The sequence below is a fragment of the Spermophilus citellus genome (genome assembly GCF_964194105.1).
Source record: "Spermophilus citellus genome assembly, chromosome: 8".
Taxonomy (NCBI): domain Eukaryota; kingdom Metazoa; phylum Chordata; class Mammalia; order Rodentia; family Sciuridae; genus Spermophilus; species Spermophilus citellus.
The window spans coordinates 60,400,826-60,418,865 of NC_138189.1; the positions used below are offsets into that span (position 1 = coordinate 60,400,826).

Consider the following 18,040-nt stretch of genomic DNA (forward strand, 5'->3'; position numbering starts at 1 on the left):
CCACCTATTATTATACCACCCCCTCCCCTTACATCTGCTTGGGGCCTGATCGACCCAGCACATTCACATACACCGCCCTCACTGATCCTCCAGCCCTTCATTTGAAGATGAGGGGAATAGATTCCCGGGCCTCACTTTTTCATCTTGGAACCGGAGACATTGATGCATCTTTGCAAGGTTGTGAATCACATTAGAGAGGCCTTCCACTGTACATCCTAGCCCAGGGCATTTTTTAATGAAATACTTTAAGCAAACAGAGAAAGAGTATAGAAAATACCTTTATACCCACTTCTTAGGTAAGTAAAAAACTATATTATGGATACCACTGATGCTCTCTATATAATGTTTTAGTTTCATTCCTTCTCTGCCTCCCCTGAGGAAACCACTATCCTGAATCTGGGGTTTGTCATTCCATTCAAGTCTTTGTACTTTCACATATTTGTGTATTCATAAACTATGTCATTGTTGATTTTTAGAAATATAAAATTCTCTTTTTGTAATTTGCTTCATTTGGCATTATATTTTAAAATTTTATTATATTAATAATAATGTACATATATCCTGGTTCTTTTATTTTAAATCCTATAAGATATTCCATCATATGAATACACCACAACTTATTTACATTCTCCCTTTTCATAAGCATAGATTGGGTTCTAATTTTTCACTAGGATAGTCCATATTGCAATGAACTTCCTTTCTGTATTTCCTTGCATGCAGATACAAGAGTTCATGCCTGGAACCATCTAGTAGAGAATTACAGAGTCATGAGTTTGTACCTCTTTGTTTTACTAAACTTTACCAAATGGTTCTCCAAAGCCAGTTACACCAGACAAGAATATGTTTCCTCTGTCCCCAATCTTTTTTTTAAGCTTTGAGTATTTATTAAAACACTTATTTAATTTATTTTAAAAACACTAACTATACATTTAACTTATTTAATTATACATTCATGTAATTTAATTTTTAATTATATCTATATTTAACAACAGAGTCACAAAACTTCCCCAAATTCAACTGGTCTGTCAGAACAATCCAGCTCCAGTATCTATGACCCATAAAGTCCTTAATAAAGGGAAAAGGAGTATCAGCAAACCAAAGTCTGGTTCAGGATACTGAGTACATGAAGGGTAGGGTTTACATTTTTTAAAATTTATTTTTCCATATTTTTATTTTTATTTTTCCATTTCCCTCCTTTCCTCCTTCTCCTAGTCTGTCCCTCTCCTCTACTCAACTGGTCTCCTTTGATTTTCATGAGATCCCTGCCCCTCACCTTTCTTCTCTCTAGTTTCCACATATGAGAGAAAACACAACTCTTGACCTTCTGAATTTGACTTATCTCAAATGGTCTAAAGTTCCATCTATTTTCCTGCAAATGACATAATTTCATTCTTCTTTAAGGCAGAATAAAACTCGATTTTGTATATATACCACATTTTCTTTATCCTTGCCTATGGTGACACACACCTTGGATGCATAGTTTGGCTACTGTGAAAGGTGCTGCTATAAACCTGGGTAAGCATGCATCACTACAGTATGATGTCTGTCCCAAACCTTTGAAACTTCCTCTGGCCCTTCTGAGTTCCTCTGTTCTACACTGCACTCAAACATCTCCTCTTTCCATCCTTCCATAGATATTTACTAAAGAGAGTGGTTAGATAGAAGGTGAGTGTGATGTTCTACAGGAGAGGTGGCAAGGATCTAAAAGGGTCCAAACTGTGGCACAGGGAGCAGGGATGGAGAGGTGGGATGAATCCAAGTGCCACCTCTGAGGGTGGACTGATATCATGTGGTGCCTGCATAAGTGTAATACAGGAGGGAGATGGACAGGTCTGCAGGCCAAGGACTCTGGGGTGTGGCTGATGGCAGGTGGTGCAGTCATGGGAGACAGGAAACCCTGGCAGAACAGCCGTGTAGAGAAGAGTGAGAGCAACGAATCTCAGTGTGAAATGCTACAGGTTCCTTCTTCCTGGAGGAGAAGTTTCACAGGAAGCCCCACAGGAGTTGGTGAGCAGGAAGTTAGAGGAAGCAGGGGTTGGCTGTTCCAGAAGTCTGAGAATAGAAGCAGAGGTGACATGACAGAAGAGCAGGGTCAGGGTGGAAAGGATGAGGCCAGGGAAAACAGAATGTGTGGTAAAAAATTAAAAAGATAACGTAAGCAGAGTGTGGTAGCACACACCTGCAGTCCAGCCACTTGGGAGGCTGAGGCAGCATAGAAAGACCCCATGTCAAAAAGAAGAGATGGAGGAAAAGAAGGAAGACATTTGGAATGGAGACATGTTTAAAAATAAATAAATAAAAGAGTCCTCTAGACCAGCATGGACAGATGCCAGTGTGGTGACCACAAGCAGAGAAGGTGACACCAAGTGTAAGACCCCAGCAAAGCACAAGTGGAAAAGATGGGGTTGGGGTTCTGGCTCAGTGGGTAGAGCACTTGCCTGGCATGTGTGAGGCACTGGGTTTGATTCTCAGCACCACATATAAATAAATGAATAAAATAAAGGTCCATTTATACAACTAAAAAATGTATTAAAAAAACTATATTGAGATTCCATCTCACTTCAGTCAGAATGGCAATTAGGAAGAATACAAATAATAATAAATGTTGGCAAGGATGTGGGGGAAAAGGTACACTCATACATTGCTGGTGGGACTGCAAATTATTATAACCATCCTCAAAAGCAGTAAATTCCTCAGAAACCTACAATGGAACCACCATTTGACCCAGTTATCCCACTCCTTGGCATATACCCAAAGGACTTAAAATCAGCATACTATAGTGATGCAGCCAAATCAATTTTTTACAGAAGCTCAATTCACAGTAGCTAAACTATGTAACCAAGTGCCTTTCAGCAGATGAATGATAAAGAAAATGTGGTAAATATATACAATGGACTATGATTCAGTCTTAAAGAAGAATGGAATTTTGGTATTTGTCAATAAATGGATGGAACTGGAGGCTATCATGCTAAGTGAAATAAGCCAATCCCCCAAAACCAAAGGCCCAATGTTCTCTCTGATATGTGGATGCCAACGCACAATAAGGGGTAGGGGGATAGACGTTCACTGGATTAGACAAAGGGGACTAAAGGGAAGGGAGAGGGATGGGAGTAGGAAAGACAGTAGAGTTAATTGGACATAATTTTCCTATGTTCACATATGAATATGTGATCAGTGAAACACCACATCATGTATAACCACAAGAATGGGAAAGTGTACTCCATGTATGTATGTCAAAATACTCTCTACTGTCATGTATATATAAAAAGAACAAAGAAAAAAATAATTGAAAAAAAAACCAAACAGGCTCTGGAGTCTGTGCTCTCTCAATGTGCCATCAGCATTTATCACTATTATGCATAATAAGTACATTTGCACACATTCCTCATGCTTTAGGTGTTCTTGTAGTAAAAAATCCTTAGTTTTAAAAAATAGAACTCATTTTTAAAGTTCTTACCTGCAGAAATCAGATGGGAAGACATAAAGGACTTCATCTTTGGTTATTAATGGATGAAAAGAATCTCCATCTGTCCCATTAATCATATTGCATTCGTCCGTTGCCCACCAGTTAAGTGACCTACAATTGATAAGCATGAGAAAGAGTCATGATGATCAAAATGGAATATAGATTCTTTTAAATGGTCAAGACTTTCCATGAGGGAATTGGAGGTGGCTATATTCATACACAGACACAGAGTCCTAGGGATTAGGAGAGGAGAAAAAGTAGGTCCTGGACCTCAAATCCATCTTAAAAACATAAAAGCTCCAAAGCCTTATTTTCTTCTTCCAAACTGTGTATCCTACATAAAGATTTAGGAATATTGATTTACTTAAAGCAGTAACCCAATTTAGCATTAATAATGCCTTGTCCACAGCCAGGCCAGGCCACAGACAGACTCTGAATAGACATATCTGGCTCTACAATATTCATGACAGAGTCAATGCATCTTCTGAATACTACTCTCTTCCAAAAATAATGGAGGACTTCTCTTGGATCACAAGAAATACTGAAATGACTTTATGCTAACTGAAAGCGCAGTTGAGATAGCATGTTTTTTAAAAAAACAGTTTTTAGCCATGTGTGGTGGCACATGCCTATACTTTCAGCAATTCAGGAGGCTGAGGCAGGAGGATCACAAATGTGAGGCCAACCTTAGCAACGTAGTGAGACCTGATGTCTAAACAAACAAACAAACAAACAAATGATAAAAAATGATAAAGCACCATTGGGTTCAATTCCCGGCACCAAATACAAACACACACACACACACACACACACACACACACACGTTTGTATGTATATTTTAAACTAATGATACATCAATGGAATAAATACTTATGTCCGCTCCAAATTCAAGTGTTGAAATGCTAATCCCCAAGGTGATAGTAATAGGATCTTTGGGAGGTAAACAGATCACAAAAGCAGAGCCCTGATGAATGAATGACATTAGTGCCTTTGTTAAAGAGAAGCCAGTGATTCCCTTCCCCTTCCCATGTGAAGTTACAATGAGAAGAAAGTCACCATGAGGAACTGAGCCCTCGCCAGTCACGAGTCAGCCAGGGCCTTGATCCTGGACTTCCCAGCATCCAAAACTGTTAGGAATAAACTTCCAGTATCTGTAAGCTGCTCAGTCTATGATACTTTGTTTTAGCGGTTTGAATGGACTAAAACAGTTCAAAATACAAAAGAAAGGAAAGGGCAGGCAATACATAGTAATTTCCCCAATTTCAGTTCAAGATGACACTTTAAGTTCAAGAACTTGGGGCTTTTCCCAAGTCCAAGTAAAGCTGTGGGTGATAAAACATGAAAGGAGAATATCTGAAAAGTCTATACTAGAATTCAAACTTCTCCTTAGATATGGTAGAGATGAGAGATGCCAAGTGGTGAGTAGGTCTAAAGACATTTGGTGGCAGATTTGAAAGCAAGGAGAAAGAACTGGAAGTTCCACCTTGAAGTTAATAAAGATTAAAAGTGGTTCACCACGGGTTTGAAATCAGGGTCTAATGGGCAGAGATCAAAGAGGCTAAAGAGCCGGGCACGGTGGCACTCCTGTAATGCCAGTGACTCAGGAAGGCTGAGGCAGGAGGATTGCAAGTTTGAGGCCAATCCAGGGAACTTAGAGAAACACTGTCTCAACATTTTAAAGCCTTACGAAGGTCTGGGGTTGTAGTTCTGTGATACAGCACAACTGGGTTCAGTCTCCAATATGAGAAAAAAAGAAGTAGCCAAAGAGCAGGGTGTAGTGGTGCACCTCTGGAATCCAGCTGTTTGGGAAACTGAAGCAGGAGGATAACAGGTTTGAGGCCAGCCTGGGCAACTTAGCAAGATCCTGTCTCAAGATAAAATAAAATAAAATGAAGGTGAAGGTGAGCATGTGGCAGGGCTGTCTGCTGTTGTATTTCACTGACTACTCAGAATCTCCCTGTCCCCTCCCCTGGGCTTGTGACCCCACCTTGAGGAAACCCCTTTGTCCTCCAGTTCAGAACGCCTAACTCCCCTAGAGCTCTTGTCCCTGCCTGCTGGGTTCCTGCTGCAGCCCAGTGCCCGATGCAGACAACGACCTACCCTACCTGTGAGGTAGCACCATGGGTGAGGAGCCTGCCCCTGGCAGACAGCTCTGGTCCCCAGGTGTGATGGGTCACACAAAGGGGGCTCTACAAGCTCAGTGCCCTTAGAGCCTTCTCCACTGGCCCCTAGAATGGTCTGGATGAGCCCCCTCTTCAGATGTCTGCCAGAAGCTGCACTAGGGCACTGTGTGTCCATCTTCTGGTGTCCTCCAGCCCATGCAACACTCTCTTCCCCTCTCCTGAGGCCTCCCAGCACTTGGATCTGTTTCCCTCTGTAGTTTGGGGTGAGGTGAGTGGAGGTGACATGTCCATAGTGTCCCCTGTAGAACAGGCAATGTAAACCACACTTGGCCCCAGCCCAGGTCTGGGCCTTGTGCTATTGATGGCATTCCTTGGGTCCAAGCATGGATGGCCCATCAGAGCACAGAGTGCCATCAGAAAACAGAGGTGAGCTGTGTCCTCCCACCCGAACGACAGTCCCCCATTTGTTCAAGTTGTCAGAAAGGTCTCTGTGATGCCTGTCTCATTCCCCTGTTTCGAAGGTCCCTTTGTGGGGGGTTTCCTGCAGGACAATAAAGAGTTATTGAATCAAAAAAAAAAAAAAAAAGGAGGGGGGGCTTGTGTGTGGTTCAGTGGTAGAATGCTTGCCTAGCATGTGCAAGATCCCCCAATCCAAAAAAAAAAAAAAAAAAACGGCAAAGAAAGCAGCTTGTACCTGCTGCTTGGATTTAAACTTGTAGAAAGTTTAGTGGCTGGGGAGGCGGGAAAACCCATAACCAGAACCCATAACCAGAAGTGGAGCCCAGCTTTCTGCTGATTTCCCCAGTGCAACTGCTGGAGGCTCCCATGGGCACACTGGTTCTGGACTGGGGACTCGGAGTGTGAGACTTGGAGGAAGTACAAAATCGGTACAAAGAGAGGTAAGGAGAGATAAGTAAACCCGTGCACACTGATAACAGACTCCCTTCCCAACTAAGGTAATTCTGCAAATCAAGATTCCTTTAGGGGCTGGGATTGTGGCTCAGTGGCAGAGCACTTGCCTAGCATGTGTGAGGCATGGGGTTCGATCCTCAGCACCACATAAAAATAAGCAAAAAATAAAGGTCCATTAACAACTAAGAAAATGAAAAAAAAAAAAAAGATTCCTTTAATTGAAGGAAACTTACATTAAAGGACCAGAAACAAAATCAACAACAAAGAAATGAATTCACTTTAGAAGAAATTAAAATAATGAAACAACCTGGCCAATACTTTAAATAGGTATGCTGGTTAGTATCCTCCAAGAGACAAATGAAAAAATAACATCCTTAAAAAATAGTGGAAAATTATTTTAAAAATAAAAAAGAATGAAATAAGGAAGATACAAAAATGTAAAATAAATAAATCTTAGATATAAAAAAAAATAGGTTATTTTTTGGGGGCGGGAGCACTCAGTATAGGAATAAAACCCATAGCTAAAGAGAAAACTGAACTGGAAGATAGTTCTAAGGAATTTACAAAAATAAAAGCTCAGAAAAAATAAAAATTAAAGGACCAAGATACAGAAAGTAGATGAGAGTCTTCAATAAATGTGTAAGAGGAATTCAGGGGCTCCAGGAGTACGTAAGACTAGGCTGAAAAATACCAGAGGGGCTGGGTTGTGGCTCAGTGGTAGAGCACTTGTCTAGTGTGTGTGAGGCACTGGGTTCAATTCTCAGCACCACATATAAATAAATAAAATAAAGGTCCATTGACAACTAAAAAATATTTTAAAAATAATACCAGAGAAACAGTGATTGAAGAGAGATAATTGCTGAAAGTATTCAAGGTATCCCTCAAGGGCCAAACAAAATAAATACAATAAATTCAGATCTGGATATGGTTTTGCAGAAGATAAAGGGAAAAGATAAAGACCAAAGATCAATGGAGTAACAGCACCGTAATATTGAATGGTTGTCCTGGAATTCTGTACCTGGCTAAAATCATTCAAAACTCAGAGTGGAATAATGACATTTAATATATGCAAAGTCATAGAGATTTTACCACCTCAGAGCCTTACTGAATGAAAGAGCTAAGCATGCTGGGTTTCTCCATCTATTAACCTTCTGGACTTGGGACTTTTCTGTCCTGTATTGGTAGGCTTTAGGGCTGCAATGCCACTACCCAGTAGACCGATGCCAGCAGCACTCTTAGGTTGAGACAACTAAAAAACGTCCAGACACCAACAAATGTCTCCTGGGGTGGGGTGCAGGGGGTGGGGTCGGTTAGCAAAATGACCTGTGATTGCAAATCACCATATTAACAGACAATCTTTAGCAAGAAAAAAAATGAACCCAGGAGGAAGACATGAGAAGAAAAGAAGTATAAATTAGTAAATATGTTGGTGAGATAATGATTTTTTTTAGCTTATATTTAACTTGGTAAGAGTGAGAAGTAAGGTGTAGATAAGAGTAACAAGGAAGAGGTACATGTGTGGGTGGTAAGATCTGGGTAAGGTTATTGTCTTGTTTGGAAGGAGAAAAGAGAAGAAACAGATGTTGGGAAAAGGTATGGCTAAATATGAATATAAAAATCTAAGTGTGGAAGCAAATGTAGAAATAAGTCCAATATATCAAATAACATATCATTGTATCACAAATGTACCCATAATTACAACATCTGTATAAAAAGATTAAGCTCTCCTATTAAAAGCCTGGAAAATTGATTGGATATAGAATGACATCCAGCTATATCCTGTTTACAAGTACCAATACCTAGCCACCTTGGACTTCCTCCACCCCACCACCAGACTGTTAAGACAGTCATCCTGGCTTCTTCTAAATTCTTTTAGATATCTTATATATTTGGGTGTGTGTGTAAATATGTTTGCGTACATATATGTGCATGCTTTTAAAATTTATATGACTGTTAATTTAAAAATAGTTCAAAAATTGTGACGCTAGTAGAGTTCCCCCATTCTGCACCCAGTTTCTCCCATTGTTAGCATTGGGCATTACTGTAGAACATTTGTTACAATTAATGAAGTAATGTAGATATGCTATTATTAACTGATGTCCATACTCTATTCCCATTTTCTTAGTTTTTCCCTGATGTTCTATTTCTGTTCCAGGATCCATCCAGGACACCACGATTCACATCGTGGTCATATTTCCTGAGGTTCTTCCGTGTTGTGATACTTTATCACACTTGCCTTTGTATGTGATGACCTTGACAGTTTTGAGCAGGGATGGCTGGGTATTTTTTAAAATATCTCTCCTTGAGGATTAGTCTGGTATTTTTCTCATGGCTGGGCTTTGGGAAGAAGACCACAGAGACCAAGTACCACTTTGTGCCTGTTATCACCCGGGTATCCACACGACCTGCCACTGTTGATGCCCTTGGCTACCTGACTGAGGAGGAGTTTGCCTGTTTTCACCTCTGTGAGGTGACTGCTCACCCTCCTTAGTGCCTCCTTGGTTGGTTTGACCTGGTTCATGTTTGGACATGCTTTTTAAATTTGTATTTCTTAAAAGAGGTAGTATGTTAGGTAAACCGTGCAGTATTTTGCCTTAATAATTCTTACAGAAAATGCTTTTTATTTTTTCCTGTTCTTTAACTAGCCAGATGACTGATACAGAATAAGTACTAACAGGACAAGTTAACCGCTCATTTCCTGGGTTTTCTGGAATCTACCTTTGAAACAGAAAGAAATGTACCTCACAGATATTAGCTAAACTTTCTGTAAAATTATTCCAATGAATTAGAAATACGGTAATATGAAATGCTTACGTTACACCTAAAATTGCTATTGACATTTTTCATTATGTTACCAAAATTCTTTTTACAAAAAATACACATGATGAATTTCTCTCAGAATTTGAAGTCAGGATGTAGTCTATTTCCTTGAAATAACACAGCCAATAAAGCCCACAAAACTCATTGTATATCCCTTTTCCTGGATTGCTCTGGAGTTTACAAGTAAATCAAATGTTCAGGAATGGAACTCCTTGACTTTGGGCTTTGAAGAATTAGCCTCCTTCTCCCTAAAAGGTTTCTCATTTTTCTGACTCTAAAAAAAAAAAATCAGATTATTTTGTTTTCTATATAGTTTTATTGTAAGCTATCTCAGCTCCTGTTTTGGAAGTAGCTTAGTGATTCATTGTAATTATTAAAATATAAAACATTCTTAAAATGCTATAATACTGAACTTACACATATTTTATCTTTAGAGAAAAATACATCAACAATTCACAACCATGAAATTAAAAAGAGAACCAGAATCATCCTTCCCTCCCCAAACAATCACTGGTTGGAAAGTATTTGTGCTGTGGCTACGGCACATCTTTCCATGACTACTGAGAAAGAGAGAGACTTGACCCTGACTTGTAATTTACACCTGATCCTGATAACTCTACAAATCATTATTATTTAATTTGAAAAATATATCATGTCCCCTTAATTTACAAAATAATTACAAGAATATTTATACATTTTTACATTTACATATTTAGACATTTTTGTCCAAAAATGCTAAATTTTTTAAAGAATGTATACTTAGTTCAAATAAAAAATGAAAAAATAGTTAAACCTATTATAAGTCGTCAGACTTACGTTTTTCCATTCCATTCCACAATTTTTGTAAAGTTAAGGTAATTGTCTTCTCCAGTTAGGAAAACATAATCTCCATCATTAGTTCCATTTTTCTGAAAATAAATGAATGTGATAATTTAAAATAACTATGATGGTTAACTTTATGTCTAGGACAGGCTGTTCAGTTGTTTGGTTAAACACAAGTCTAGATGTGCTATTGTGACAGCATTTCATGGATGGAATAAATACTTACAATCAGTTAACTAACTAAAAGAGATCACCCTCAAGAACGTGAGTGGGTGAAGCAGATGCCTATAATTCCAACTGCTCAGGAGGCTGAGGCAGGAGGATTGCAAATTCAAAGCCAGCCTCGGGATTTAGTGAGGCCCTAAGCAACTCAGCAAGACCCTGTTTCAAAATGAAAAACTTTTAAAAAAGCACTGGAGCTGTGGCTCAGTGGTTAATTTAACCCTGGGTTAAATTCCTAGTATATATAAAAAAAATTGTGAGTTGGTGGACCTCATTCAATCAATTCAAAGGCTTGAGAACAAAATCTGAAGCATCCTGGAGAAGGAATTTTTCAGAAGACTGTGACATAGATAAGAGTAAGATTCTCAGATAGGCTGAACTTGAAAATAACTATATATTTAAAGATAAACAAACCACCTGTGATCCTGGATCCTACCTACCCCTAATCTAACACTTTCTTCCTGAGGTTAATTTTGTCTATAACCAACTTGCCAACTATTTGTGTTATTCAAGAATTTTTGCTTCCAAAAAAACCCACTTTCTTGTCAGGCATGGTGGCAGGCACCTATGATTCCAGCTACTCAGGAAGCTGAAACAGGGAGGGTTGAGGCCGGTCTTGGCAACTTCGCAAGACCCTGTCTCAAAATAGAATTTAAAAAGGGCTGGGGATGTAGCTCAGGGGTAGAGCACTTTGCAAGCCCTGAATTCAATCCCCAGCTTCAGGGTAAAAAAGAAAAAAATAAAACAAAAAACCACACATACATACACTTTCTTATTTTTCTTACAGTATAAGACACATCTAGAATAACAGACAATTTTGGAATTCTAGAAGAAAAATCTAAGTTAAGAAGAAATCTTAGTTGGGGTGCCTCTCCCCTTGCCCTCACCATAAGCTGAACAAAGAAGCTTTGAAGAAAACTCAACGTACCTCATAAAACAGGCCAAAATATGGGGAGATGTCAGATCTGAAGGCATGGATGAGGGACAAGATCTCATCTTTGTAGCCCCAGAGCAATTCGTCAACCGTGTGAGTCACGAAGAGCTTCTGCTGATAGGCTTTCAACATGGCTTCGATGAGCGTCCTGAGGAAGCGGACCTGGGCCCATTCTATGACGGTCTGGGTGACAAAGGCAACTTAAGATCAGAGTGTGCTCCTCTCCAAAACACCTCCACCCTACTCTCTTCTACTATCAGAGGGGCTGGAAACTTCTATGTTGAGGATAAATAGCTGAAAATCAGTCTGTGAGCTCCTCTCTGGTTGCATGTGGAATAATAAGGCTCTTCAGTTGTTGTTCCTTCTCATATTACGTTTTGTAAATGTGAGCTCAGCGTCCTCATTTGCAGGCTGTTATCCCAACACCACAGAAGGGGGAAGTTCTTGTGAATACGTGGCATTTTTGACCACACGGTGGCGCTACGGTTCCTTCTGAGCAGAGCTGAAAGTTGTACCCTCATTACAAACGGTACACCATTAGGTGGCAGGGTAAGGCAGGATCTGAGATCCATATTCTCTTAGGTTCTAGGTCCAACAAGTGTCTAACTGAATATGTATGGGGCAGTCACCTAGGAGGTACAGTGAGAACCTCAGAAGAGGTTGGTGTACTTGAATCAGAAAGTTTCCTGGTCCCAGGAGGATCGGAAGTTCAAAGCCAGCCACAGCAACTTAGCGAGGCCTTAAAGCAACTTAGCAAGACTCTGTCTCAAATTTTTAAAAAATATAAAAAGGGCTGGGGATGTGGTTCAGTGGTTAAGCACCTCTGGGTTCAATCCCTGGTCCTCCACAACCACCAAAAACAAGTTTCCTGGGTTTCAGTATAGTATAAGTAGAGTATAGGTGCCATTATAAGGTGGAATTGCCATTATCAATAGGTTCTAATCAATGGCCCATTCTTTGCAATTTGAAAAAGGGAGAAAAAAGTCAATCCGCATATTTCTAGAATCTGAAATACCAGATAGAAATCTCAACTAAGAAGTGTGGGGGGGGACAAATAAGTATGTTTTAAATTACTAGCTACCAAAGAAATTCTTATTTATTTCACAAGTGCTAATGTTGAACACACAGGAAGAAACTGTGAAAACAAATCCTAAAATTTGTATTTTTGTATTTTTATTATCATTTGAAAAGACCTTGTTAATAGACCTCAGGGGAAAAAAGTCTAAGATGGCTTTAAAGAAGAGAAGGAAGATACATTTTCTACATTATATATATATATATATATATATATATATATATATATATATATATATATATATATATATATAAAATATATTTTAAACATAGCAGTTCCTAAATAGGTTCCTAAATAGTGGTTCCTAAAACCAAAACCATATACTAGCCTTATCTTTTTCCTTTCTTCTAAAATTCACAATGACATAAAAATGTCTGCTTACCAGTACAGGAATATTCAGTGTTCTAATTAAGTCAACTTTAGGGTCTCCAACAGATTGGTTCCGTTCAAAAACGTATGCCTTGTTGCTAACGGCAGATATTGTTGTTCCGTTATCTCCAAATTGAACATTTGCCTTGTTTCTGATTTCCCTAAAAGAAAAAAAAATATTTGAAAATAGATACCACTTTCATAAACAAGACTTTTCCTTTTTTTTCAGTATCAAAGTTATACTTTCAATATAACTCTTTCTAAAGGATAAATTATTTAGAGAGGCTGTATATATATAAAAAAAACCCTTAAAACCTTGGGATTGAAGCTCAAATGTGGGATTGAAGAAAATGAGGCTTCAGATAGTTTTCTCCAAAAAGGTTGTTTTCATTCTTTTCCCCCATGATTGGGAAAGTACAGCAATCAATGGCCATCTTGACCAGAGAATTGAAGCAACCAAGAAACTCTCTTTTCTTGGGTATGGTTTGATCCTGTAATGTTATCAACATTTTCACTTTAGTTTATAGCTTCAGAATTGAAGCAACCAAGAAACTCTTTTTCCTTGGGTATGGTTTGATCCTATAATATTATCAACATTTTCACTATAGTTTATAGCTTCAGTTTGAATTTCAATTTATTTATTAATGCCTTCTTATTTCTATCCTGAATTCAGTTGAAAATTCATTGAAGAAATTGTGGTTTACTGGATGTGGTGGTGCATGCCTGTAAGACCAGCTACTTAGGGGGCTGAGTGAGACAGAATTGAAACTTTGAGGCCAGCTTCAGCAACTTAACAAGATTCTATCTCAAAATAAAAATTTTGAAAAGGGCTGTGGATATAGCTAAGTGATAGAGCACTTGCCTGTCATATGCAAGGGCCTTCCCTGGGTTCAAACCCCACTACTGAGGGAAAAAAAATGAGGCCCAAGGCTTAGTAAGTTAAAAGAGTTTATTCTTGTTTGTGATGCATAGTTCAGTTTGGTTCAAGTTAGTTCCCCAAATGAGGTATTAGGAAATCTCTTAGAAAGTGTTTGGTAGAGCACAGTAGGATAACTATGGTTGACTCTAATAACTGAATAGTACAAAATAGCTAATAGAAAGAATTTTCAATGTTCCTAACATAAAGAAATAATAAATGAGACGATAAGTTAGTTGTTATGATTAGATCAGTCCACATCCCACATATATCAAAATGTCACACTGTTCAGCATCAATATGTATAATTACTGTCAATCAAACATATGTCTACATACATGAATATATAAAGAACTCAAAAAATGCCAAGAAAACAAATAAACCAATTAATAAATAGGCAAATGAATTAAATAGACATTTCTCAAAGAAGAAATATAAATGGCCCAACAAATATATGAAAGAATGTTCTACATCATTATCAATTAGGGAATTGAAAATCAAAACAACATTGAGATTTCATGTCAGTCCAGTCGGAATGGCAGTCATCAAGAATACAAACAAGAATAAGTTCTGGAGAGGATAAGGAGAAAAAGTAATACTTTTACATTGTTCATGGTATTGTAAATTAGTACAAACACTATGAAAATCAGTATGAATATTCCCCAAAAGACTAGACATGAAACCACCATAGGACTCAGCTATGTCACTCCTCAGTATTTATCCTAAGGAATTAAAGTCAGTATACTATAGTAATATATGCATACCCATGTTTATAGCAGCACAGTTCACAATAGCCAAACTATGGAACCAGTCTAGGTATCCATCAACTGATGAATGGATAAAGAAAATGTGGTAAATATACACAATGGAATTTTATTTGGCCATAAAGGAGAATAAAATTATGTCATTTGCAGGAAAATGGATGGAACTTGAGACTATTGTTAAGTGGAATAAGCTAAACTCAGTAATGTTATATGTTTTCTCTCCTATATGGAAGCTAGAGAGGAAAAAAGAAAAGAAAGGTATTCAGGGGTAGGTGTCTTTTGAAAATCAAATGGAGATCAGTAGAGTAGAGGAAGGGCCTAGCGGGGAGGGAAAGAGAAAATACTGGGGAATGAATGATATTGGCTAAATTATATTGTTATATTGTGTTCATGTATAAGTATGTAACAATGAAGCCCCACCACTATGTACAACTGTTGAGAGCCACAGCCAAAGGGGCCCCAGCAAACTTCCAGCTGCCAGCAAACTTCCAGCTGCCGGCTGATGATTGGTTCACAGGGGCCCCAGCAACATCTAGCTGATTGGCTCCTCTGCGGTGATGTTCATTGGGCTGTTTCCCTGCCCTTCAGACTGCCAGCTGATGATTGGCTCACAGCGGCCCCAGCAACATCTAGCTGATTGGCTCCTCTGCGGTGATGTTCATTGGGCTGTTTCCCTGCCCTTCAGACTTCCAGCTGATGATTGGCTCACAGCGGCCCCAGCAACATCTAGCTGATTGGCTCCTCCACGGAGCTGCTCATTGGGGGACTTCTTTGGCTCCACCCATGCAACCCAGCCAATCGGCCTCAAGAGCAGGAGGATTGTGGGAGGTGGAGAGGCTGGTGTGGGAGTGAGAGGCTTGTGGGAAGCCGGTGGTGGCAGTTGGGCTCTGAGGGTTTTTTCCTGAGGAGCTGTTTTGTTTGGCGTTTGTAGTTCTAAAAATAAAGTTAGTTTCTTTTGACAAGTGGCTCCTGAATTGTGCCCAGCCAGACTGCCGCATACAACTATAATGAACCAATAAAAAATATGGAAAAATAAATGAATAAAATTAAGGGTTAGACTAGAAATAACAAAACAAAGTGATTTGTTAGAAGATGGAGGAGGAGAGGGAATTTCAAAGCTAAACCCCTGCTCAGCCACAGCTGGTGCTGACAGAGAGGACACATTTCTCCACATTCAACTGGCATCCCCAGAGCTTCTCTGTAGCAAGTATGAGGACCAAACCTTCTGCAAGAGTAGCTGTTTACAATATGTGCTTAGGTCTGCACATTAACTGAGCTCGATGCTAAGGAACTAGATGTAGAAAAAGTGACACGAGAGTGAACACCAGTTTGCAGGCAAAGAAAGCCAGGCTGGGGAGCCTGGAAGAACTCAGAATAGGTCCAGGGGTCAACTCTGCCAAGTTAGAAAACTAATGTCAAAAGTCAATGACCTGGCTAAGTAAGGCTTATTTTTTTTTCTTCACCCAGGCCCTAGGTCATGAACTTAGAAGCCTGGATAACCCCAAACCTAGAGCCTGCTTTCTTTATGTTTATTTATATTTACTGACTAGAGATAGCTTTTTAAATGTTTTCTTTTTTGCTTACCCTGGAAGATCAAGGTTTTCCAAATCTAAAAAAAAAAAAAAAAAAAGTAATTCCCTGAAGGTTGACTATGTCAGGTCACTTACAGTTAACTACGTGACTTCTCTCACAGTCTGGAGTCCTCCACCAGTCATCGTAAGGCATGACTGACACTTGGCCTTTACAAAGCGCTCTAACTGAAAGAAGACAGTAAGACATGACCTCTGATTCCACAGACGCCAAGCAACCACAGAGAGAGAGAGCCAGGGCTTTCCTCTCAAAACAATATGCTAGGGGCTGGGGTGGTGGTTCAGAGCGCTTGCCTGGCATGTGTGAGCCACTGGGTTCGATCCTCAGCACCACGTGAAAATGAAATAAAGGTATTGTGTCCATCTGTAACTAAAAAAGAAATACTTAAAAAATATATATGTTAGTCTGAGGAAACTAAAATGTTTTCCTCCCAAGCACTCTGGTCACTCTGGCAACAATGAGATGGACACAGCACACAAAGAAGGGTTTTTAGTAATAACATCAACAAATCTAGTGACCCAAATCCCCCATGAGTGATCACCAACAGTCAACTAAAATCAAGGAGGCCACTGGTAAACAGCGGGTTGAGAGCAAGAAGTGATCACTTACTTCCCTATGGTATCAGAGAACACGAAAAGACACTTTTAAAAATAGACCAAAGAAGCATCTAGAAATACAAACAAGAGTTTAAGAAAAAAAAAAAGTAAATTAGTCAAGAAACCATATGTAAAAGTGCCTGGAGGTCCCTCTTAATTAAGAGATGCTAATGAAACTCAGACCACAGTTAACATTTGTTAATCTCCAAGATGGTTCTAGTCATTAAGAAATGACCTGGGCCTGTGCTCTAGACCAGTAATTCAAAGCAACTCAGAAGATTGAGGCAGGCAAATCAAAAGTTTGAGATCAGGCTGGGCAACTTAGTGAGACCCTGTCTCAAAAAATAAAAATAAAAAATAATAAAAAAAGGGCTGGGTGTAGTTCAGTGATAGAGTGTATGCCAAGCATGTGCCCAGCCCTGAGTTCAATCCCTAGTACTAAAAAAAGAAACAGAGTACTAAAAAAAGAAAGGAAGGAAGAAAAAGAAATGATTGGATGATGCTCTGTGAACTATTTAATCAGGCAGGCAAACACACAATTGATTTTAGAAATAATTTTAGGAAAAATAGTCTGAGATGAGGGATGGAAACCAAAAAGAATAATTTTAATTGGCTGAAAAATTAACATCTGTGCATCTAATCATCTAGGTTACTGGATAAATTGGCTGTCTGCAATACTGTCATTCAACCCTTTCTTTGGGTCCTTTTGGTTCCTTTATTCACCTAATCCTCTGCTGAGAATCACTGTAGGGAGTGACTGAGTGCAAGAGAGAAGCGTAAGTTGAGATCTGACTGCTTGGTTTAGCATTCAACCCTAGCATCATCAATACTTGCTCTGGGACTAAGAAGTTGCTCATCGCTTCTGTGCTCAGTTTCCTCATCTGCAAAATGGAGGTAATAACATGTCTATCTTGTAGGGTTGTTATGAGAATTAAATCCACAGAAATCGACCATCCAGTGAAGACACACCTGGCACATACTAATACCATGTGCAAAGGCTTGTGCTTAGCTCTTGAGAGGCAGGATGAGTCCTGGTTCTTGTTTGTCCTCAGAGAACCCACAGCAGGACAGGGAGACTGCCACTGAAACACTGCCTTCCTTGTGGTAAGTGCTCTGCTGGAAGACCACAGGAGCTAGAGGACCATGGGGAGGGTGGCAACAGGAAAGCAAATCCTAAGAACATCATCGTGCACCTGTGGGTTGGTCCTGGATAGTACAGGCTGCCCCTAGGTAGGAGGTGGAGGATGCCTTTCAGACAGAGGCAGAGGGACAGCCGGACGGACAGCTGGATGGACAGCAGGACAGACAGCACAGAATGACAGCATAGGACCCACTTCTGAGTGCATAGGGGAAAGCTGTGGTCAGGGCAGAGGATGACATGACTGAGATGATGTGAAAGAGCAGCATCAGGTAAGAGCAAGGCTGCACGGAA

The 18,040-nt window shown here is 39.5% G+C and overlaps 1 protein-coding gene across 1 annotated transcript in view; it reads right to left on the reverse strand.

The window, feature by feature from the left end:
• SCARB2 (scavenger receptor class B member 2) overlaps nucleotides 1-18,040 on the reverse strand; it is a 61,667-nt gene that overhangs the window by 12,388 nt on the left and 31,239 nt on the right. The window contains exons 3-6 of the mRNA XM_081303253.1: nucleotides 12,757-12,904; nucleotides 11,294-11,482; nucleotides 10,138-10,229; nucleotides 3,458-3,577 (exon numbers count right to left, since the gene is read on the reverse strand). Coding sequence (XP_081159379.1) covers nucleotides 3,458-3,577; nucleotides 10,138-10,229; nucleotides 11,294-11,482; nucleotides 12,757-12,904 — 549 coding nt within the window. The remainder of the gene's footprint in view (nucleotides 1-3,457; nucleotides 3,578-10,137; nucleotides 10,230-11,293; nucleotides 11,483-12,756; nucleotides 12,905-18,040) is intronic.